This window comes from Lepisosteus oculatus, chromosome 29 (genome assembly GCF_040954835.1).
Source record: "Lepisosteus oculatus isolate fLepOcu1 chromosome 29, fLepOcu1.hap2, whole genome shotgun sequence".
Lineage (NCBI taxonomy): Eukaryota > Metazoa > Chordata > Actinopteri > Semionotiformes > Lepisosteidae > Lepisosteus > Lepisosteus oculatus.
The window spans coordinates 5,908,389-5,933,587 of NC_090724.1; the positions used below are offsets into that span (position 1 = coordinate 5,908,389).

Below are 25,199 nucleotides of genomic sequence, written 5' to 3' on the forward strand. Positions count from 1 at the left end.
GGGGTCACAAAACACTGAACTCCCAATTCATGGTGTCCAGTGAAAACCTATGGTTTTCTCTTCTTTCTCTCTCCCCTCCTATCACATGTCCTTAAATTTCTGCCTTTTATTCAGCTTTCACTTTCCACCACTGAAGCATCTTCCACCACTCTGCCTTTCCTGAAATAATAAACAACAACTTCAACAAAAATTCTAAGGAATTTTACATTATATAGCCCCCTTACAGGGAACTTCTGGGAGAGCTTTACAGGAAAAGTGAAAATAGTTAAAACAAAACAAAACGGTTAGATAGGATGTAAAATTAGCACAAAGAAGCAGAAGAGGTTAGAAATGCATTAGAAAACTCAAGGTGCAGAGGCAGATACCAATTAAAAAAAATTTTCTAAAGAAGAAGGTTTTGAGGCTGGATTTGAAAGCACTTGGGGAAGTTGACTGTCTGATATCGCTCGGGATAGAAGTCCAGAGCTTAGGGACATAGCAAGAGAAGACCCATTAGAAGGCACACAGGCTTGGGTGACAAACAGGAGACCAGAATCAGATGACTGCAGTTTGCGAGGTGGGGAATGCATCTGTTTGTTTTATTCAGCCCCTGATACACAGCTCCCTTCATCCCAGATATACTGGAACCTCTCCCACGTTCTTGCAGTTCCTCAGACCTTGTTGCTTGGGTAGCAATGAGACGCGCTGAAACGCAGACCTCAGACGAAGGTTTTTATTTCACTGACAAAATAACGCTCAAAATGTCCGCACCGAAACCAAAAATAACCCCTTGGATCAGTCACATAAGGAATTTCAGAGGTACAATCCCTTTTGTCCTTCCCTTCTGCCCCCAAACCTTTTCATCCCCCTTCGCCATTGTATAGGATGACCATTCAAATGGAACCATTTTCTTTCAATCCCAGCATTCAGCTCATACCGTTTGACTGCCTCAGACGTACTGCTTTCCTCCCCACTGCTGTCTTAACCACTCAGAAGCCTTTCAAGACAAGTGCTTTTTACAACAGCAGAGGCTACTGCATCACCTACAAACATTTCCAACAGATGGTCCCTCAGGATCGCCCAGAGGTGACGAAGCCCTTTTCCAGGTGACATAATAGTGGAAGGCCACAGGGATCTGTACTAGGACCAGTGCTCTTTATTCCAAGCAGTTATCTAAATCTGGTGTAGTTAGTAAACCAATAAGGTTTGCAGATCATACCAAATTAGGAGGATGAAGAAACTTTAGAAGCAGCAAATAAATTAAAAAAAGATTTAGATACACAGATGATGTGTACTGCAGACCCAAGTTCAAGATTTTGCAGGCAAGGGGTAAAATTCCAAACTCCAGGTACAAAATGGGAAACACTGAGATAGAAAAGCCAAAGTATGAAAAATAGAGGCCTTTTATGCTGATGCATAATTTACATCTTCTAGACAATGTGGGGAAGTGATTAAAATGTGATTTATTATTTGTTTCCAGGCATGATGTATTAGAACAAGCTAGGAACAATAGGACAGGGAGGTCAACGCCCGGCTACTACCAGATTAGAGTTTATTCTATCATTTATCTTTGTCGATGATACTAAAATAGGAGCATTAAGAAAAAGTTTAATGGCAGAGTAGGAGTTTTTTAAAGACTTAAGATACAATTTTAAAGACTGGGCAAACACGAGGCAAATAGCGTTTAATGTGGACCTTCAGAGGGTTACTTACAAGTAGTAAAAGCATAAACTATAAAAGATGGGAAAAAACATTAGAACATACAGTTTAATAATAAGAAGAATATTGGTTTATGGAACAATTTAGAACACTGGGTAGACTACTTTTCAGGAAAGATGCATCTGTGAAGTGTGAAAGGAAGTCATAAACATTGTGCTGCAGGAGCAGGAAGGATCGGAGCTTGTGTGTTAGGAGATGGAATGAGGGGAGAGCACACATCAGATACAGAACACTGAGCTAAGGCCAGGGCAGGACGGGGAAAATGACACAGAGTTAAGATACAGGAAGGGCAGCACAGGGGCTCTGGGTTCAGTTCCAGACCTGGGGTGCTATCTGTGTGGAGTTTGGATGTATATTTCTACTGCTTTAAGTCAGATCTTCGGTTGTCTGTATCTGGTATATTTAGGACTTAAAAAGTTCAAGTGGGTAGCTGCGGCAGCAAAGAAACCAGTAAAGGTTTATTCCATGCTGACTCACTTACGGCCAGGACACTGACACTGTATTTATTTATCTTCCTGTATTACCAGTTCTAAGGGGTTTATCCACACATTTGCATTGCATCCTGCAGCCCACTGAAGCTCAGCAGGTGTGAGCCTGGCCAGTACCTGGATGGGAAACCTCCTGGGAAAAGCTAAGGTTGCTGTTGGAAGAGGTTAGTGTGGTCTGTATGGGTCCTAATGCCCCAGGATAGTGATAGGGACACTATACTGTAAAAAAAAGGTGCTGTCCTTTGGATGGGACCTACAACGAAGTCCTAACTTTCTGCAGGGTGTTACCCCGCTGTCCTGGCCAAATTTCCCCCCAAGCCTTTACCAATCATGGCCTCCTAATAATCCCATCTCTGAACTGGCTTCATCACTCTGCTCTCCTCCCCACTGATAGGTGACATGTGGTGAGTGCACTGGCGCACTATGGCTGTCGTCACATCATCCAGGTGGGGCTGCAAACTGGAGGTGGTGGAGGGGATCCCCAATACCTGTAAAGCTGTAAAGGAGGTAAGGAATTAATGAATTTGCAGCCCTTCTAACAAAGTGCTCTGGAGAGTCCCTCAGCTTGGCTGTGCATGTGTTGGCCTCACCCGAGTGATGGATTATTTAGACGGAGCTGATGCTGGCGGGATCGGGCTCGGGGCGAGAGCAGCTCCCTGGCGCAAGGAGAGAGGGAAGGTGGAGGCTGTGTCCAAAGAGTGAGTAATTGGTGTCAGTAACTCAACTGGAAGGATTTGCAAAGTGCCAAAACGGGCCGAGTAGGGGGAGCGGTGTACAGTACGTGGATGATGGACTTTCCAACTCTGTCCACCCTTCCCGTTCGGTCCATGTGCCAAGTGTGGAAGTCCGGCCTTCTGGGAGCAGCTGTTGTTCGGAACAGTACGGGGTCACTCCTCCAGTAAGACTTCAAACCCCTTCCAGTTCCCGAGCAGCATGGGACACTGGTCCCAAGGACACATCTGCCATTTTCCAGCCAGTGGAAAATCCCACTTGTCCGGAACTACTATGGAAATTGGTTTCTTCCGTACAACTGGGAGTCCAGCTACAGGTCACGTAAACCCATTCATCCATTTTCCAACTAGTTTATCCAGTACAGAGTGGTGGGGGAGCTGGAGCCTATTCCAGCAAGCACTGGCCGCAAGCAGGGTGCACACTGGCCAGGACACCAGGACGCCAGTGTGCCAGTGCATCGGGGCCAGTTTTCCTAGCAGCCCTTGCATTTATCTTGTACAGTACAGTCTAAGCCATAAGAAATAGTGAAAATTTATTGCTTATCTGAGGCCAGAAGGAAAATGTTGCTCCACCCAGTATGCCCCCTCAGAACCTTAAAATAAATTTGTCTTGCACTGGTCAAGGAACAGAAATTTATAGTTGGAGTTCCCCCCAACTAACTGTGTGGACAAAGGATCATATTCTGGGGAAAGTGTAGGATCACACTGCCAGGGGATTTTTTTTAGTTAATTGTCTTAAATTTTAAGACAACTCTGTGTTTCCCTTTTGCACCATGCACAGGAAATGTTAACTGTAAATAGACAAGAGATAGGACTTTTTCTTCAGTTCGAGATGCTGACCTGAGGTTTTACAGTAAAGGTAGGGATAAAAGGATATAACCACTTAATGTTTGCGTGTAAATTACCAATAGATCAGACTCGGGGGTTGACGGGGGGGGGGGGGGGGGGGCTGATTTAGAATCTGGAATTGCCGATTGCTTTCTCTTTTATGTCTACCCAACTTACTGTCACGAGATGTTTGGAAACGAGATTTAGATACAGCTCCCGTAACAATCTCCTGAAGATTTGTGGGAATGGGGGGGGGGATCTGGGGGGGGGGGGGAAGAGCGAAGAGCTAGGCTCAGAACAGTGAAGTCAGGGGCCTTTACTGCTCAAGACAATCAGGACATCTCCGGACAACGCAGGTTGTAGAGGCGTCTTTAATCCCTCACCTGCTGAGGACAGTAATGAGGGCCAGCGAATTCAATTAAATACCAAAGAAGCAAAAGCATTTCCAAAACTATTCAACCACAGACCGTGTGATGTTGTATTACAGCTTAACAAGATGAATGTTATCCATCCCTGTTGTTGCTCGTGAATAAAAACGTAAAAGAATCTTAGACTGTATAAATGGATTATTCTACTAATGTATTTTGGGGGGAAAAAAAACAATCATCGATCATGTACAATACACCTTTAATAAATAATTTTGACATTAGTTTTTCATATCTACAATTTGTACACATGTATTCGCATATGTTTTAGGCACATTAAGAGGCTCTGTCTTTTCTCGGGCCATGGAGTGGATTCCACCAGGGGTGGTCAGTGTGAGGAGTCGGTCCAGGCGGTGGCACACCTAGCCCCATGGTCTGTTCATCTTAAGTGTGCACACCTCAGTGTCTTCTCTCTCATGATACACTCTCTATCCCCGCCTATCAGCCCGAAAACAAAACCTCCTTTAGTCTCGTGCCCCCTCCTGATCTTTATGGGTCCTGTGCCTTCTAGTTATTATTGCAATAGAGCGTAACTGAAGACCCGGTTATAACCTGCTTAAAGTTTTCCCTTCTTTGAAATTTGGAAACTTCAATAATCAGTTTATACTGTAACTCACTCTGCCACTTTGGAATGAGGAAACTGCTTATCTGAGCAGTTACGCCCCCTGCAGGCTCCGCGGGTCCACACAGGAGCCTTAGCTGAGCTCATCCTGCACTGGACAGCTGTGCTCTGCCATGGAGACTGGAGACTGATAATTGACATGACCCACTGCTCTGGGGGTCCGCTGTTACTCATCGGGCTAGATGAGAGCTGTGAATCAAATACTCAGAAATTATTTTCAGTGCTCCATCACCTAAGCCCTTAGGTCCCTAAATCTCCACTGCTTCCTAGGGGAACTGAAGTCTCTGAATGACTTAAAAGGGCCCTTGATATCTTTCAGTTAACTATAACAATTCTAAGCCGTATCCCACTTTAAATAGAGCTTAGAAACAACAATGTCTCTGCGTTTTAGTAGTTCAACTAAGATTACAACTAGGTTTAGGGGCACGGAAACTAGGAGAGACGGGGGTTGCTTGCCCTATAATCTAAAATTTGGAAAAACTAATAATCCAAAATGATAGCAAAAATCAAAACCAAAGCTTTTGAGGGACTTTGAATAAGAACGACTTAACGATCCCAACAGTATAACCTTATCCTACTGGTTATCAGAAGTGCAGCACTTTAGATGAAACTCCAGAGGACTTTTTTAAATAAAATACCCAACACCGTGTGTGAATTAATTTCATGAGGGATCCACAATATGCCACCTATATTCCAATTGAAAGGGTGAAAGGATTGTGCAGTCAGTTCATCCACCCATCAAGATACAGGAAGAGCCAGCTGCTCAGATGCCCACAACAGGCTGGATGGCGAACAGCAGTGAAATAAGTCCTGAAATATGGAAGCGCTCCTCACTCTATGGTCACTGGGCTACCGAGATAGGCTGAGATCCTAAAAATCACCCTAAGACTGAAAGCAAATCGCATATATTAAACCTTACACTTTTGTGGAGTTGAGTATTTGTGCTTAACAGCCATGCAGTAAAGCAGTCATAAGAAGCAGCTTTGTTATTCCTGACAGAGCAGACTGGATCAACAGCTGGTCAGTCTTCTGTTTGTTTAGGAGAGCAGCTTGCGAATGAAGTCTTGTAGATGATATCTAAACAGAAACCTGTCACTATTTCATGAGTATCTGCAAACATAATAACCATGAGTATTCATTTTCATTGCTTTTCTGTGAGGTCATAAAGACAAAGCGTAATGTTTAAACATTTGGTAACCGTTTAAAGGTAGTTTTAAAATCCTGCCTCAGATTATCTCAGTAATCAAGGAGCCACACTACAACTCAACCAGGGATTCAATCCCATTTGTATTCCTTGAGATCCATCCTGCGGGGAGCAGAGAGCAGAACTAGAGCTCGAAAGGAGATATTGCCGCCAGGTTCTCACCTCAAACAAACAGGCAAAGTGGCGCTAGGACTGGTTCGGTTAATAGAATCAGGACTAGTAAACTGCGCAGAATCAGCTGGTGTTGGTCGTACATTAACAGCTGTGTAAAGACTGTACTTGAGCTCTATACAGAGAAGCTGCTGGAGAAACGGTGCCCCTCAGACTAGCCACACCACTACCATAGCCCAAAAAACAGTAGCTCACAAACGGATTCTGATAATTAGCAATGATCACGGTCCTCAAAGTCCAAAAACGGCTGTACTGAACAATACATTCTAGGTCAATGCAGCCCTAAGGAGAAAGATGAAAACTTCAAAACCGACACAGAAACGGGAGCTTTTCGCAACCAGATGAGTGAAACAAATATGGCACACACTTAAAACTCTTCATACAATGCAACATGGAAAAAAAAAAGGTCTGATAGCTTTATTTTAATTTACTATTATCTCTTCCCTAGCTTACGTTTTGTGATTTGTTTGCTCCAATGCACTTGTGAATAATATTATAGAATTCTAAGACAAAAAAAACTATTTTTCTGATGTAAATCACTCCACTTGTTGTGCACAGTATATTAGATCTTTTTTTTTTTAAATCCAAGACGAGACATATTCCTGAAAAACAGAGCACCCTTTTCTGGGGAAAAATAGTAATCTTTAAATACTTTTAAACTGTTAATAATTTAAATCATATACCAATTACAACATTTATATATCACATTAAAAACGTAACATCTGCGTCGCTTAATGTCGCTCTAATGCATCAGTAAATACATACCAAACACGCAGTGTCTCTACTTAAGTCAGAATGCTAACGAACAATATATTTTTAAAATAAAGCCTGTGCTCACGTACTTGTACCACATTTAAGAGCGAAGATTTTCAGCAGCTCAGACTACGAAAATGTGGTCGACTTGGGTTTAAAGCAGCGTCGACCTGTACAAAGTTTGTAAGAGGTGTCAAATGTAGAAGGACAAAACATCATGGATCTAGAAATGTATATGTGCTCCTATGGGAGCAATATTAGAAATTACTAACCCATTTCAGAATGCATATTCTTCATTCAGGTAATGTAATATTAGTATTTTAAAGGCATTTTTTCCCTATGACAATTATAGCACAACTACCCCCCCTAGAGGAAGAATTTGGAAAAAAAAGCAGGACCTGGGGATATAGGCAAGGGCTTGCTTTGCAAAATTCATAGCTGGTCCAGCGTACAGGATCTGCATTAAAGTGGCAATGAGGTTTTTTTCCCCCTTAAAAAACCCTTAACTATATAGCTCGTTTTTAAAATCACATACGGTCGGAATACTTAAATGACTCATGATATTAACCGATGTCTACATGAAGAAAAAGTGCATTAGAATCCTCTCTTCATCAATAGGAATATGAGGTCATCTCTTGGACTGATCGTCATTACAGTGGTGAAGTTCCATTTGCGCCTACGCATCTAAGTGAAGTGGTTGAGCCTGACATATTTCCTCCTTAAAATCTAAAAAATAAGCAGTGGCATCTGGGGACAATCCAGTCTTAAACGAAACACCAAAGCAGCGTCTCAAGTTGGTTTCCACCCAGCCTCAGCTACGGATGAGGTTAGACTGTGCAAGGTCAGTTACTTCCCTAGGATTCTTTGGATAGGGGAACGTTTTGGCTGTTTGGGAGAAATGAAGCTCTAAAAACAACAAGGACAACAACAAAAAAAAATATCTACAAGCTCATTAAAAGTATGATCCAGCCAAAATAAAAGACGCTCCTCGATCGGCCCTCGTGTCCCGCGGGGCACGGCCACAGACCTCACCCCCTCACACTGCGTCTTCAGCGCAGGGCAGCGTTCCCCTTGGGCACGGACTCTCTGCCAGCTTCCTCCGGTGCCCCCCTAGCGGCGGGCTGCATCCAGCAGCTTCCCGGATCCGACCAGTCCTCAGAGCGGCCTTCCGTCTCCAGCTTTAAAAAGGGTGTCTGGCAGCCTCCTCCGAGCTGTGAAAGCCAGGCTTTCGGGAGCTCGGGGCGAGGGCAGCGCAGTCCCTCCGGGGCTATACGCTGCTGTCCTCCAGGAGAGGCTCCTTGCCCTCTGTGCCCCCGGCCTGGGGGCTGTGCGAGTGGCTCTGGGCGCCGTTGCTGTGCTTCTTGTAGCTGCCAGCTCGCAGGTTCAGGCCGCTGTGCTCCGGGATGAACAAGGCCACCAGCAGGGACAACAGGACGGAGCACGCTCCGAAGAGGAAGGGCGGGCCCGGGATGATGGCGCTCTGGTAGAGAGGGGTCCGGGGGGGGTGGGGGGGGTGGAGGAAAAGAAACATGAAGGCAAAGCCAGTTGTGAATGAGGAGCTGAGAAGTTCCCGCCCTGGCAGATCTTGTGTCTCTGAGAAGCTGTGTCAGTCTGGCTGCTGAGAAAGGTGACAATCTAAAACGCACTTGTAACCAGACTGCGGTCTAACCCGAGTTTAACTGAACCCTGTGCACTCCTGCCTTTCAGAACTACAGATCGTGCTGATCTTGCGACCCCATTCTAGCTCTTGCGATTTTAGATTAGCATTAGGCCCCGTCTTTATAGTCGTGCAATAGCTCAGAAACCCAAGTCACTGGACTCCGAACGTGGTGACAACACCAAGCTTCCCTCGGACTGAACGCGTGCTCCCTCCTGCGCGGTCGGAAAGCGGTCCTTACCTCATCCGTGGGATTGGCCATGTTGGGTTTGGCATCTTTGCCCGGACTCTCCACAGCGTCCATTTCATTAAGTTCGACATGGAACAGGTAGAAGACGAACCCATAGAGCGCGGGACCCAGCCCGTTACACAGCCCTCTGATGCCAGTGATCATGCCCTGGACCACACCTGCATGCGGACAGAAGCACAGACAGATGGGCTGAATACTCCACATCAGCAGAAAACTCTCAGGAGGCATGCACTCCACTGCAAGAAATCCTCAGAACTGGGCCACATATCAGATTGACTACAGGAAGCCTTGCCCCTCTGCTGCAGGGAAGATAACTCCTTCCTTTATTCACTGTCGCTGTTTTACAGGCATCTTATCTGTCTTTCACTCACTTCAATTGAAGAGATTACTGCCCAGCAAACTGCCTCCAAAGCCGAACGTTTTACAATAAGCTGGAGCTACTGCAGCAAGACAGCTACTGAGTACACGATTTCTGCAGCCTACAGACATTTCTTGTTTATCTGAATTCTTGCTAAAGCTGTAAGCTGGGTAAGGGAATGAGGCCCATTTGTGGTCATCTTCCAGCTTCTCTGACCTGACCTCTGATCTCCTCTGGCCACAGTTGTGACACCCAGGAAGGCCTGTCTTTGCTGTTGCTCTGGGTCTCAAGACACCCCTTCGTTCTCTCTGTGAAAAGTCATAGGCTTGTACGAAACTATTTTCATTTAGCTCTTTATCTCCTGCATCCCTCCCTCCCCCCAACTATGTAATATGTTAAGATCAAGAGAACCATACCTCTTTTAAATGTGCTTCAAATAAGTACTACAGGATACTCATTTCAAAGTGATTTTTCTGATTCAATTAGTATCCGTGTCAAAGGCACTAAATGTCTAAAAATTCAAACTTAAAATTTCTTATTTTTCTTCCAGTACGAAGTTTAAGAAAAACCTAAAACTTTTGTGTCTGGTTTTTCATCTGAACATGCACTTTAGGAGATCAATGTGTTGCTTTCATATCGCAGGTGCTCTGTAATAATGAGTACAGGGACGATTTTCTTTTGCAAATCCTTTACGTCCTCCAGCAACAGCACCTGGGCTTATCCCGAGTCTGTTCAAATACGTGAGGCTGCAAAGACGCGATTGTGTCAGAGATCTCAAGATCGCAATCCTTATTAGACAGATAATACTGGAATTTTGCCACGTCTGGGATCCCAGGAGGTCGCGCAGTGCCGCGTGGCCGAGACTGGCTCTTACCCTGCTGGTCCGGGTCAGCGTTCCGGGAAACGATGGCGCTGATGGCAGGGAAAGTAATGCTGGACATGGCTGCTACTGCCCCAGCTGCCCACATCATCCTGCGCCAAGACAGAAACACAAACCCTTGCTCATCACGGCATCACGGTCTCCCCTCTACAGTCCAGTGAGCTATCGCTTTTAACGTTGCATTTCTGAATATTACTTGCAGAGCCTTCTATTTAAACAGAATTCATTCTTTCTGGATTTTGTAAGTGAAATATCTACAATGAGAGCCTGCCCATTAGGCTCAGAAGACTTTGGGATAGCAATAAGCAGTTTCACTTTTTTTTTTGCCACACGTGACGATTAAAACACCTAATGTAACAGAACATTCGTGAAACCCTGTGTCAGAGCTCGGAGCAAGCTTCACCAGGATCCTGAAGTGACGTTTTTGACACAGAGGTTGAACATCTGGAGATACGACACTTACCAAGGCTGTGATCCAAACCCATACCAGGCTAACTGGAGGATCTGGAACCCCAGTCCGAGCAGGATGGTGTTCTTGTTTCCTATGGATCTCATCAGGATTCCTAAAACTACCGTCTTGGGGAAAGAAAAGCAGTGGGTAAACACATCACAGCTTCTAAGGTAAACCTATAGTGTACTGGCTCCATATTTTAGTGCCTATAAAGCCAGAAATGCACTAATCATAAAATTAATTTTATTTAGCTCTGGTAACTATGGAAGCGCATTGTTGCCAGAAAGAAAAGGAAAAGTCACGTTTTCAAGTAATTATGAGACAATACTGCATAGCTTATGTGAGAATGCACTTTAATCTGCATTAGAAAAAACATTTTTTTCAGCTTTTTGTTAGGAAGAGATTGACACTATTTGAGTGTGACATAGCCAGTGCCCATATGCTGTGGCTCTGCTTTTATACATTAGAAAACAAAACATTTTAAAACAGAGGTTTTAGAATATTTCCACTCCTCATCAGCTCCAATGAAATTGTATTTACAATCTAAGCTCTTGAAAACCAGGATGGACTTTGAGACCCATGAAACAGTCACATCTGAGGGTCAAATACCTGGGCTAAAATGGAGAGAATCCCAACCACAGCTATGAACGCTGCCACAGTCTCAGACGTGAAGCCGATAACCTGGAAGTGAAAGGTCACAGATCAACCAATGTGTTTCTGAAGAAGCCCTGCACTACAAAACCATATCAGCACAGAACCAAAGTCAAAACAGTCCTTTTTAAAAATTAAAAAAATAATCATATATGGCTACCAGAAAAAAAGATATTTGCAAACAATTGAGCATTTCTTGGCCTATTACTTGAACAGGACAATGTGAAAGATTGGAATGAGAAAGACAGCACTTTCAGTTTAACATTAAAATATATCTTGAAGAAATTTACGGTCTCCTACACCATGCATGTCTGCTGCCATTCGTTTTTGTTCTGTTAATGAGATTTTAGCTAGACGAGACAGAGACAACGGCAGCTCGGTAGCGTGGCAGCTTTGTATAACTGAAAGAAGTGTAGGCTTCACTAAATGTTGTCACTACGATCTTGAGGAGAGTGCTCTTAATGTAACATGAAGATGCAAGTCTTCCACTCCTTGGCGGGGCTATAATGGAATATGTGAAGCTTTCTGAATGCACCGGAATGAAATTAAAATCTGCAGATAGCCATTATTGCAAAGTGGTTATTAACATGCCCTGGGCGACACCTGGTTTTCTTGTGCAGTCTGTTCACTGCAGTTAACAAAACCGATGCCCAATATCTAATCCTGCCTTAAGGGCAACACTGTGAAGCCACAATGAAAACCTCAATTACAGCTGGCCTACTGTGATCGCTGCTTTGTCATCTGGAAGGGCTGACAGTGCTGGACTAGCTATTCCAAAGACATGCCAGAACCTCACATACCTAAGAATTGACTTATTACAAAGAAAAAGACTTTGATATACCCTGTGCTGTTGATTACTACCTAGACATCCACAGGATTATAATGAAGAACGATTCTGGCTTTAATTACACAATCCAGTTGATGATGAGTCCTTAAACACACCTCTAAAAAAAGCTTTGCACTCATTTTTTTAAATTCCTGCCATAGAGCCCCGGAATAACTCACTTGTGGCCCAGAGGATAATCTGAGCATTAGTATCTAAACTCTCGTTTTACTAGACTAGGCCAAACAAAATGCTTTGACCTCTGCAAGCGTCCACGAGGAAGGAAGATGCACAGGTAAAATGCAGCCTGGGAAACATGAACGTTACCTGTCTCAGGTATAGGAAGAAGCTGGAATATTGCCCTGCCTCTGGGAGGTAGGAAAGAAAAACAGTGATGCAGATGAGAAGGACTGTCGAGTCCTGACCAACCTTGCGAAGAGACTGTAGAGAAAAAAAATGTAGGGGAAAAAGAAAGCACTGGATGAGATTCTTGGGTCTGTTAGCTACTAACTACAAATAAAGGGCCAGATGAACCTTCTCTCATTTGATGTCACATCTTTATGTTCTGGACCGCTTACAACTAAACTAGGTAGGTTTTCTACAGAAAACCAGGGTTCTTTCATTTTCTTAGGTCTTACTGGCAGTTTTTAATGTCATTTTTCAATTGCAATTGTAGAGTCATTGGAACAGATGCTAAAGGTGTACAATATACTAAACTGTTTTTGGAAAACAATTTGCTTTACAGCGCAAACAGGCAAAATTACACTGCTGATCTAACTGACTTAAAAGGAGGGGCTTCAAATTTTGTAGCATGATAAAAAGTATTGAGGGGAGAGTAAACAAGGCCTAACATCAATTATTAAAACAAGTGTGAAGCACTTGTTCAATATAGCTATAAACAAGATTTGTTTCATTCTCACTGTAGTGCCTCTTACATACAGTAAAATTACCGTTCCAAACATTTCCATTGTGCTAAACCTTAAGCATTTGCTCAAAATGCTATACGGTCTGCACAATTGCCACCTAAACGGCACACTCTTTCTGTTTTGGATCGTTAAAGATTATACAAGCCAAATAGCAAAAACAGCAGAAATTGATGAGATTTTATACTTTTCTCTTCAGTCTGTTTGAGAGCCTAAAGTGTCTCAGTCTATTAAAATGCAGGAAAATGAATTGACAGCACTCTGTAAATCACTGCCAAAGTCCTGCAGTCCAATCACAGGTTGCAAAGCTCAGATGTTACTACAAGCTCAAGGACCGAAGAAAATCAGGACCATTGACACTCACAGCAAAGGGGTCTGCCTGCTCCCAGGAGATGGGGGCACCCCAGGAGGCGGGGCGCATCTTCTCCGGCAGCGACTCCGGCACCGCCACCAGGATGAAGCAGATGTCCAGCAGGGCGATGGCCGTGGCCAGGATGACCACCAGCGTGTCCCCGTAGGCCTGCGACAGGTAGGCCCCGATCGCCGGGCTCGTCACCAGGCTGGCGGCGAAGGTGGCGGACACCTGACCGCAGCCCGCAAAAGCAAAACAAGAGTCACTCAGCGCCCGCGGGACACCTCAGCCCTCATCGCCTCACCCAGGCTCTCTTAAAAAACACATCTCAGACGTTACGCACAGCGCACTTCATGCCTGGTTCCTAATAATAACCACACTAGCCTCCCTGACTCAGGCCTCTGATTCTCCCCCTGTCTGACTCCTCCTTTAGGGAACAGAATTGGATCAGAGCTGAGTGAGGTCAGTGGCATGCATTAACTGTTTTCTAAACCACAAAATACGGCACTTCTTGCTGTAGACGGTTACCTGAAATATCCTATATTCAATTTATTAGACTCAACCATGCGTCTTCCTATAAGCATCTATATCTATGTAGAGATGCATAAAAAGATTAAATTCAAGTCTCCTTTTATCAGTACTCAGTTTGCATGGGTCGCCTTGTCCACATTGCGTCATTCCACAGGGCGGCGACGTACAGATTGTGCTGTGGGCCGTGGCTGTTTTTTTGCAGCAGTGCAGCTGTAATCCGAGAAATCCCCCAGCATTGCTCACCAGGCCGTAAGCGGTGCTTCTCTCGTGCTCCTGAGTGATGTCTGCGACGTAGGCGAAAATCACGGAGAAGGTGACGGCAAAAACGCCAGACATGGAGATGACTGCGAAATACCACCTGCAGCGGGGAAGACAGGGAGGAGCTTACGGGAGGCATGTGTATCCGAGCAAACGTAAAACGGTAATGAGTGCATACGGCCATCTCAACTCCCAGACATGGGAGTGTCTCCTGGGGCAAGTTAAAACTGAGACATAGTGCTTCTTATTGAAGACAGATGAAAATAAAAACAAACCGGGACCATTTACCCTCTTTGAATGTGTGATGTGATCAACCAGTATCTAAACCGCGTATGCAAACGACATTTGCACAATGGGTACTGCTTAAGTAAAGACTTAAGTAAAGACCTGAAAAGACTAGTAACAAAATGGTAACTAAGGTGAAACTAAGAAACCAGCAGTTTGTTTTGTTGTAATACTACTTCCAGATTTAACGTAACTGCATGCTGGTTTGCATTCCTCTCCGACGCCGAATCATCTAAAGCTCATTAGTCTTGTTTCCTAAATGACGCAAGCTGACAGATCCCCAGGCTTCTGAAACGCAGCAACCGGGGGGGGAGGGGTTGGGGGGAAGCAGGAGCCTCACCAGGGGCTGATCCTCATCAGGGGGATGGGGGCGCAGGTGAAGAAGACCGTCAGCAGCAGGAAAGACTTCCGGCCCCAGACGTCTGACAGGGCGCCTATCAGAGGGGCGCTCAAGAAGGACAGGAGGCCCTGGAAGACAGCACAGGCAACTGGGGGGGTCAATGGGGCCTAGCAAAGTGTGTCCTGTCCCACCAGCCACCCCCAAATAATCGGGGATTTAAAAGGAGCGAATTCTGTCAATAATGGTGTCAGAACTGGAATCGCAACTCACCAGGTTGACATTCAAACGTCCCAACTGGAAAAAGTTCTTCCCTTTCACTGTGCAGCCCAAACAATGAACTTTGCAAACCCACACCAAACGCTATCTTATTCTTTAACCAACTGCCCCAGCGGCTTATTAATTTAAGACACTTTACACATTAATGTACAAACGTAACAGGAAAAAGCAAGGTGGTAGACTATTCCCTTGTGACCGATGCGTGCCACACTTTAGCATTTGCACAGGTATTAGACGTTTCACAGAAAAACGCACCTCAAACCAATGCTTCACTTTAATGATATAAAATATAAAACCCTTTAACTGCTGTTCAAAAGGTAAAAATGTGTGAGGAATTTCAAAATCATGAGGTCATTATTGGATTTATAAATAAATCAAAGGGTTTTGACTTCTTTCACAGACCTAACAAAACATGGTTGTCAAAGCCAAATACAAACCTATTGACAAATACCTGACAGAGCCTACCACTAGCAATGTCACTAAAAGGCATGCCTGATGATTTTATTCTCAAATGCACATTGCACTGCTGATCATGCAAACAGTTTCTGTGTGCCTTATCGGAATAGTCTTATCTCACCTTGACACCATGAATAAGGCCGTTCATCAGGAAGGTGTGCTGTGGGAAGGTCTGATGTAAAACCTGTGCAAATTGACACAAGCAAACAGCAGTTAGCTTTCAGAACCCACTGCAGTGTAGCAGCTCACTGACAAATAAAAATGTGAGTTATTAGTGTTGGTTGCCATGAACTAGGTAAACAGTCTAATTTACTTTAGAAGTGCATTGACTCTGGAATACAAACTTTGTGTTTCAGCTGGGTTTTTTTTCCCAAGGGTAAGTGATTCATGTGCCTGTTGTTTGCAACTGCTCTGAGGAGAACAAAACACAGATCTGCTCTGAAAGAATCATTGTTTTAGGGCTGAGTGAATGCGCAAGTGTTATGGAACAGTTCACACACAATGAACCTCTGACAAGGAGCGCTATTAACCTGGGATCGAGCAATTCACAAAAACAATACAGAAAAGACGCACGACTGCAGTGAGGAAATGAAACCTGTTTCGGAGATGGGCACTTGGAGCCCCGGGTTATTTTTAGCCAGCACGGATTAATTCAAAATGAGGCTGAAAAATTAGAGTGAGCTTCCGAGGAGGCTGCCTTTTCTAATCAGGTCAGAAAGGCCTGCAGAGTGACGGTGGTGTGAAGACTCCTCGGAGACCGAACGATACAGATCTCAACGCTTTCTGGTCCAACTCGCTCAAAAGGTTCCAGAGTGTAAGATGAGGAAGACAGCCACCTGAGTTCTCTGGGTTACTACTGAAAGCCTGCAGCACTCCAGAACAGCTACCAGCCACGGGAACACACTGTGGCTTTCGACAGTGCCTTAAGATACCTACAGCACAATTGTTCACTTGCACACCAGCAGCCTCTGGTTGGGGATTTGGAGCCTCAGCATCAAAAGAAGCTGCCCAAAGCTGAATGTGAACAAACAGATTCACCTTAAGACTGATTCAGAAGGGAAGAAACTGCAATTATGGATGTTTAAAACATTGAAATTGCTTGTCTAAAAGGGTGAAATATTGTCCATAGCAGTATGAATAACACTCAGATGAAAACGCCCATTTTATGTAGTAAAAGAACTGCTACAAGGCTCACAGTGGCTTGGAAAAAAACTTAGATCAATGAACGCACCATCATCCCCAGTCTCCACTGCTTGGACGTGGATATTTCTGAGCCTCAGTTGCAGGATTTTAAATTTATTTTAGATGCAGCGAACAAATACTGGCTTTCTTGTTGTTACTGCTGAAGCTACAAGTACAAAACCAGATAACCTTAATACAGAGCATGTTGTTATAGAGATCTTTGGCTACAGGTTCAGATGACTAACAGACCCATCAAAAAACACAGGGTGCTTAAACTCTGTATAAACCATTAACACAAAACCTACACACCAACAGATGAAAGAGAAGCAAGCTGAAAAATTGTACTAAGGCCTGCAATTAACCCTGGATAGTTTATAAAAAAGGAAACATTTTGGTTGCCTTGACTTTTTTTAAAAACTACATTTAAATCCGAGATAAAACAACAATCCATCAAATTATTTTTTTTCATGTTAAATTAACAGAATGAAAGCAGCAGGTGCTTAATGCTATGGTTGATAAGTGATTTGAATCACTAACCATAAGGATTCAGGGCTCACCCTTTTGAATACCGAAATATATGTACGTTTTCAGCAACACCTCTAACTGGATCCAAACCATTGTTCCCTCAGATCCTCAATTACATAAGTGATTTTCAATTAAGTAATTAAAAATAGATTCTGTAATTCAAGTATTGGAAGAGCCAACAATGCCCGCCCCAGTCGGAGAGGGTATATGCCCAACTGCTTGATATTCAGGACAAGAGAACGTTTTGTAAATCTGTGCGCTGACAAATTGCCAGCAAGGTTGCCTTTATTCTTTTTTTTAATTGTACAGTCATCAAAGCTTTTATGCGTTGCCCGCTAATGAAGTAGGGAGTAACACAAGCAGCCGATCATAACTCAAGATTGTTTTGATAGAACTGCATGCAATCATTTCTCCCTCATCACAGAAAATAATGAGCAACAGCCAAGGCACATTCAGCATCTAGACAGCCTTGCAATGGTAACTGCATTAACATTCAGCCCATGCAGAAGCATTAATTATCAATAAATAATGCAACAACAAAATGTACTGCTTTATTCTTCACTGCACTTCCTGTATAATATGACCTATGGCAGCCTGTAGCGCACCCTCAAGGAAAGATAAAGAGGAGTGTAACATAATGGCCTCTTTTGCAATTCAAAAGACTACTGGATTATTCTTACATCTAAAGTGTTTGGAGAAGCCAAGCGCACAAAGTTGTGTTTAATTAGAATCTCCAAGCAATCTGTGCTGACTGAAGCCGAGAATTTGCTCAGCAACAACATCAAGCCTGATTCACATCATCTAGAGCTGCACTCTACTGGAAAACGAAAGCAACAGGTAGGAGTGCTCTCCTACACTGGCTTTAATAAGAAAAGACAGTAGGCAGATTAAAAACAGAGGCTTTTATGCTTAACGCTTTGGTAACACACAGCTATGTTTTAACAAGTGTGTCACTGCACTCTAAGGTTAAGAGGACCGGTGCAACACTGAGATGGCCAAAGCCATACAACAAACTCTGTCACCCACAAACCCTACGAGCGCGAATACCGGACTTGTCATCTTCCTATTTCTGTTTATATGTCAATCAAGTATGTTAGGGCATCATTCTGTCAAGTCATGTTCTTGTTGAAGCAGGGTGGGCGTTGGATGGAGGAGTAACACACAAAATCAGCATGAGAGATAGGACCACTTACAGTGAGCATTGGGGTAGTAAGCAAACCCCAGGCAAAAAACTCAAGGAAAATGACCACCACTGCATGGTAGACGCTGGGCTCCCCTATCCCTTGGGGCTGTAAAAAAATGAAAAGAAACAGCATTACTTTACAAAGGTAAGGGCAAGACAAAACACAATGTGACAATAGTTGTCTACCTGGTACATCCACTAGGATGTTGCTCAGGCATGCATTTACAACACAGCCATGGTACAGATGCCCTCCCCTTCCCACTCAAACTGCTTACTTGTCTTGTGTTTGGTTAGTTGGACATTTTTTAGATCAATGGCTTAATGAAGGACCTTTCACAAGACATTTTATTGTTTGGTACAAACTCCACCGGCAAGAAAAAAAAACGACATTCTGAATCACTGTTAATCATCTGTGAGGCTTGCCATGCACATGGATCATTTCTGGGAATAATGATGAAAACTGACGCAGAAATGTTTCACAATAACACCTTTGCTAAGCGTGGACAACCAGCTATGTGGGTCTACTGAGTAAATCAAGCCACTGTCCGCAACTGCAGCTACAGTGCCAGCTAATCAAAATCAAATCAAAAGCATTCCAGCCAGAATGTTTCGGGACAAATGTGACACATTGTCTGCGGGTTATCCACCCCAAGACTGAATCTGCAGCTTCTGTGCTCCATTTGAAAAGCAACATCCCACTGGAGCAGGGTGGAAAAAAATATCCACCACCAAATGCGGAATTACAAATGATGCCAATGATATTGATTCTTCACACTACACAGCGGCTGGAAATAGGACAAGCTTCTTCTCTGGACTCTTTCATGACAATAGAAGGGCTGTTTTGTAAAACCCCACACAAGCTAAGCAACTGTACACTCTGCTCTGTCCGAGAACAGTGTGTGATTTGAACGGTTTATTTGTACAGTGGCGTGATTACAGGTTAGTTACAGGAACTATGCGCTTAACTGCTGGGAGAAAATGGCTTTTTTCGCAAATCTATCACCAACACCTGCTTTTGCTCAGAGAATTGCTACCGATCAGCTGAACAATTTAAAATGCCTCAATTATTCTTCCAGGATCTTGTCTCAAAACAGCGATTACTTGATTGGAGGCATCGTGGAATGCAAACAACTCTTTTAACACTTCAGTTTTAAAAAAAAAGTATAGGAAATATTTCTTAGATACAGTAAGTCTGGCTGGTGATGAAAACGGAATTTGAAATATGGAAACAAAAGGGGAGATAAATAGCTGACCAGACGGATTGAAAGAAAAAAGTCAAACTACCATGTGCCACAATAAAAGGGCTTACAAGGCCGGAAAATGCACTTTTGTGACAAGACAAACTTGGCTTGCTTCAGAGGTAATAGAAATGAATGGCAATGTGCATTCAACAATTAGGCCAAGATAATACATCAGTGTGCTGTGCCAGAGTGGCAAAACTTTAAACTGCTGATAATGGGGAGGCAAGTGAATAAGCGCACATCAGCTCAATTAAATTGATTCCAAAGAGCAAAGCCAGATAACCACTTCCTTGCAAGCCATGCACAGAGACATCCTGCTGGTAATTGGTTTTTAAGTCCTTCCATTTACATGCCTGTTGGTCTGCCATTCTCCATCCATTTATTGGCAAAGATCAGGTCAGAGGACTGCATTAAAAAAAGGACTCTGGCATCCCTAAAGTCAATACATACGCTTGTGATGAGCAAACATTCCAGTGATTAACCTTAGACTACAAAAGCAAATGAAGGCTCTTCAGTGAGAGTCTATCCAGTGTTTTTATTTTACTTATTTCAAATAGTCTGCTGGAATATTTTCAGTGGGAAGCAACCAGTGAAAGCACTAATTAAGATTATGACAGGACACAACAGACCTAACCCTTATCTTTCTTAACTCAATAAACAAACAGGAGACTATCTTAACACACTGCAGACAAATAAGAATGATTCAACTGATAGAAGCACACTAGGGTTTAACCCATTAAAGTACAGGGAAGCTTTCAGGTAAAACAAACTGAAGGGCATCTATAAGAGCTTAAGAAGCCCGTTGCAACATGTTACTATGAAGTCAGGCAATGTTATTCAGAGAGGGTCCTCACTCACTGGTGTTCATTTATTGCTTTTATTTAGCAGAAAAAAGCAGGAATAACCTGCATGAATAACCAGGGATCCCCCCCTGAAAGATGCTACTGTCAATAAAATTACAAAGTACTATTACCGCTTCACCATTCTGGGGGGAGCTCTTAAAGTGAGGGTATTTTAAAAGAAAGTTATAAAATGTACCGGATTAGACTGCCCTCTCCTAGAACATCTATCTATACGAGAGCTGGGTCAAAAACAACTGGCTTTCCAGCTCTGTGCTTCGCCTTGGTGCAGCTCTGCGTTTCAATACAGGAACAATCTCTCACTTCCACCTATTCTGCACAGGGCTTCCCATGAGCACTTCCTGTTTCACAAATCAGTAGAGTACTTCCACAAACAGGTTGGCTCAGAGAACTGCATTTCTTCTGCAACGCTGCCAATCAAGGAATCTTTTATGTAAGAAGGTATACCAGCAGAGAAGAGTCTTTATCATCTCCGGGGCGGTTTGTTTTCACAGCAGCAGACAGTATGAAGAAAAACACACAACAAATAAACAATACACATACAGGGAATCATCTGTTTGAGCAGGGTGATGGCCTCAGGGATAAACGAGAACTTAAGGCTGTTTGTTTTTAGATTGGGAAATCTGGATCTGCGTTCTGAGGGGAGTGATTGGGATTCACTAAACAAAGGGATTGAAGGATCCTCTACATGGAATACGCTTTATGCAAAACCCATGATTGGTAGATGTGGGATAAGGCCAAAATATCAGCCTGCCCCAGTGAATTCCTGACACAATCCGACAACACTCTCCAGCTTGGTTTTACTCCTCAGGTTCAGATGCCCAAACCGGTGTAAAGGATGAAGCATATTCAATAAAAGACATAAAACATGATCTACAACGAATTTCCCGAACTGTAAAAGGAGGAAGATCAATGGGATGCTATCCTTATTAGGACTCAGGCTGTTCTGTCTGTTGGATACCAGCTCACGTTTCCTGTAATGTGTGTTATTCTCTTGAATTAGCGTTATATATTAAATCTGAATCTAATACAATTAGAGGTCGCCAGGAGCACGCATCTCTGCTTCGGGTTTAAAAAAAGAGAAACCTTTGGATTCCCCCAGTTCTTCCGTCTGGAAAATGATTATAAATGTATTTCTCCTTCTTGTTCTGACCTTGCACAAACTTACGATGAAACCTGAATCTCAAAAATATTTTGAATTGGTTTTTCAGCGATTTTATTTGACCCGTTCTCTTCTTTGGAACAAGATATTTGTTTTGCAAGAAAAGCCTAGTGAAAACAGGGAAATTACAGCTGACCCACAAGCTTACCCTTAATGCTTTAAGATAAGACGTTAAAAAGTACTACTTCGTATCTAACGCGAAGCATCACAACATAGAAACGCGATTTTAAAGCAACCATCTCAATTAAATCGTATAGTGACAGTTTTATTTTTCACCAACGCGATGTCACTGTATCAAGCAACTTCATAGATCTGTTTGAGTCGTTGCAGGAAAAAAAAAACACCTAATTGATGAGCGACCATCCTCGGGTTTAAACTGAAACTGGCTGGGGAAACGAAATTAAGAATTCAGGAGACAACACTGCCCAATCCGCTGGAGAACACGCCTATGGACTTTACTGAAAGTAAACAAGCCCCCCGCCCTCCTACACACATACAAGCCAGGGAGACGGGCCGTCTTCCTGGCATATAAAATCATTATTAATTACAGTTGCGAAAAATACAAGACAGAAATGATCAAGTCAGTCCGTGACGTAACCTCACCAAGCGTAGTTCCGTGCATAAGCCGGCGGGCCCTGCTGATATGGAACAAGAGCGGGGTAAAAGTCCTTTACCTTACGTATTTCCTTTTTTTTTAAAAAAAAAATGACATTTGAAAAGAGAAACAGGTAGCCAAGGCAAACGTGCAGTTTGCAAAACTCTCGTTTCGGGACCCTATGTCAGCGAGCGTCAGAAGCCTGGAAAGTAAATGCGTGTGGTTTATGTTTTAATGAGCTACAGATGTTAACATGAGCAAAACAACCTTTTATAAACGAAATACTGTAGCAGAGCGGACACGTCGTGAACAAATGACAGCATGCAAAATGCCCAAATGTACCATGTCAACAATTTGATGTGGGCCACCACTCCTTGCAAACCGATGTTTTAAACTCTTGCCATCAAACTTGAAAACGTCAAAGACCCACATCACCCACTTTATACATTTTACGAAGCCAAGAGTACGTTACCAATGGCTGTCTATTGGCAAGGAAACGTTTCTATGTAGACTTGGATCCTTCACAACAGTGCTGCAGGGTTGAAAACAATTGTAAGCCCTCCGCGACGTTACAGAGGGTGTACTTTTGAACAGATAGCACAGACCAGAATTGCAGTTTTACAGCTAAACCCATAACGAAATAAATATTTAACTCACACTGCCTCCATCTTTTATAATAATTTTCTTAGCCAGCAGAATACTGCGGTTCAGTCGCTTTTTCTTCTTTTTCTCCCCCGTCATGGTTAACTCGCATCCATTCTTGGGCGCAGAAAAGGATCATATATATTTTAAGAGTCCCCCCAAAACGTAAAATAATTTAAATGAATCCCTAACCATCCACCTCACTTAGCCCCATCTTCCTGAACAACGTTTAATCCCGCCTCCTCCCGCACGACGCGAGGGTCCGATTGGCTGAGGCGGCGGGCAAGGGGAGCACGCTCCGCCCTCGATTTGCGAAGAGATGTGTTCGTCAAGTTGTAGTTCTCACGCTCATTGGTCGAAATCATCAGATCATTTCATGGTAATGAAGTTTGTGTCCGCCATCTTAGTAATGGTAACCCCCCCCCTATCGCACTGGGCACCTGACATCCAGGTAAGAGCGGCGGAAAAAAAGTAAAGGGTATTAGAGGATATAAGGGTAGAAATCTGGTGCACACCTAGTGAAATTTAATTTCTAGTTATAATTATAATGGTGTGCCAAACACGGATAGTAAATAGAAACAGGTATGGGATCAATTGTAAATTTTGAAAGTGGTTTGCAATCTCCGAATTGAAGTGCATTTCTAAGTGGCTTTATAATAGTTTTCAAAAAGAAATCACATTGTGTTTCACTTAGTAGGCTGGGACCTACTTCCGCTTAGGTGACGTCATGTTTCCCACCTCCGGGGCTCGGGTTCCTGTGGTGTGTGGACGGTCATGCTCAGATGGGTGCAGACAGCACGGCACGGCTTTTTCATTAAGCCGAGACTGATGAGGAGAGTAAACGTGTGGTACGATCACTTTCCCCCTCACGTTAGGTATTAATCTATCTGTGACAGATACAGACGACTTTGAACTAATTTTTAACTTAAACACACAGGTGACTGGGCATGTGTGAAATGATTAAAATGAAGTAGGCAAAGTTCCTGCAGTACTGCCGAAAACAGAACGTCTTATAGTTAATACATTGCCTCTTGGGTGAAAGCATTTTAATGCACTATTTTCAGTGGGGGGGGGGGGTTAGGGTCAGGTCTTTGCAAGATGCTATTTTTTTTTTAGATTTCTGGATAAATTTAAAAGGACTTTTCCAGACTAATGAAATGCTTAATTTTTTAAAAGTAAGAACTGTGGTTAAGAGGACTGTTACAAAACCTATTGCTTTAGAACTTCCACAGATTAGACTGCAATTGCACCATAAAAAGATTACACAGTTTAATACCATATATGGTCCTATTTACATCTAACCTAGTGCACAAAGAGCTCATTGAAGTTGGTATAGACAATCCATTTGTTTTTCCACTGTTCTGTCAGCCCAGAGTACAGATATGTAAATCCAAAAGCAAACAATTTTACTGCCTTCATACCTTTTTTTCTCTCCTCCATCCACACCTGGATTTCACCATCAGATAAGGTTAATATCTTGATTAGAAGATAATCGAGCACTGAAATACAAGAATTTGAAACAAGAAAAAAAGGCTAAAACTCATGTTTTCAAAATGTTAAAATGACAGCAAATGGATCTGTGGAACTCCCTCTGGTAACTCCTTTCAAAACCAAATTTACAGAGAATACTCTTCGTGCTCTAGCCATAATCTATCAGCATTTTGCAGGTCAAATATATTTAAAAAGCATTTAACTAGTCCAGTTTAATTCATTTAATCCAACTTCAGCACTCCCATCACAGTTGGGAATCTTATTTATCCTCTGATCTATAAAAATGCTAAAACACGAGAACTCCGGTGCCAAATACAGGGGTTTGCACTTCAGTTCCAGGTGCTTCTAATAAGACTCAATTGGAGATTGTCAAACAACTTTACCCCCTACACCTTTCAAATCAAGAATGTTTCAGAGCTGCTGCACCAAAACACGGGCACTGAAAGCTTGTTCTGCGGCTCATGAAGAAGGATCAGACATCAGACCAAGTATGATCGGAATGTGTCAAGTGCACATTAAAGAAAAAGAACACCTTGATGGAACAGCTCAAGTAGAGGAGCTGTGTCAGCATGTGTAGGCTGCAAAGGAGCAAGTAAAGGTTTATTCCCTGCTGAACAGAGAAGAAAGGAAACAACGTTTCAGCTGTGGAGCCTTCTTCGGGTGTCAACCAAAGAAGGCTCCACAGCCGAATCGTTGCGTTTTCTTTCTTCTCTTTTCAGCCATGAATAAGCCTTTACTTGTTCCTTTGCGCCTTGATGAAAACTGTTTTTCCGGTTATTCATACTCACATGACGGCACAAGTGTTTACACACAGTAGACTCAGAAAATTGACTTTCCAAAGTATGAAACCCTTGTATGAACCTCAGAAACCAAAGAAAAAACCCCATCACATATCCTCCAAGTCAGT

At 43.2% G+C, this 25,199-nt stretch overlaps 1 protein-coding gene across 1 annotated transcript; it reads right to left on the reverse strand.

Moving 5' to 3' along the window:
* Nucleotides 1-4,355: 4,355 nt before the first annotated feature.
* On the reverse strand, nucleotides 4,356-23,041 carry LOC102697769 (hippocampus abundant transcript 1 protein-like). The gene is made up of 12 exons (XM_006639840.3): nucleotides 22,817-23,041; nucleotides 18,312-18,407; nucleotides 15,533-15,595; nucleotides 14,680-14,807; nucleotides 14,040-14,154; nucleotides 13,278-13,496; nucleotides 12,318-12,431; nucleotides 11,126-11,197; nucleotides 10,529-10,641; nucleotides 10,060-10,157; nucleotides 8,819-8,985; nucleotides 4,356-8,400 (listed from the first exon to the last, which is right to left on the reverse strand). The coding sequence occupies exons 1-12, from the start codon at nucleotides 22,898-22,900 to the stop codon at nucleotides 8,188-8,190; spliced, it is 1,482 nt and encodes a 493-aa protein (XP_006639903.1). The 5' UTR covers nucleotides 22,901-23,041; the 3' UTR covers nucleotides 4,356-8,187.
* Between the last annotated feature and the right edge of the window lie 2,158 nt (nucleotides 23,042-25,199).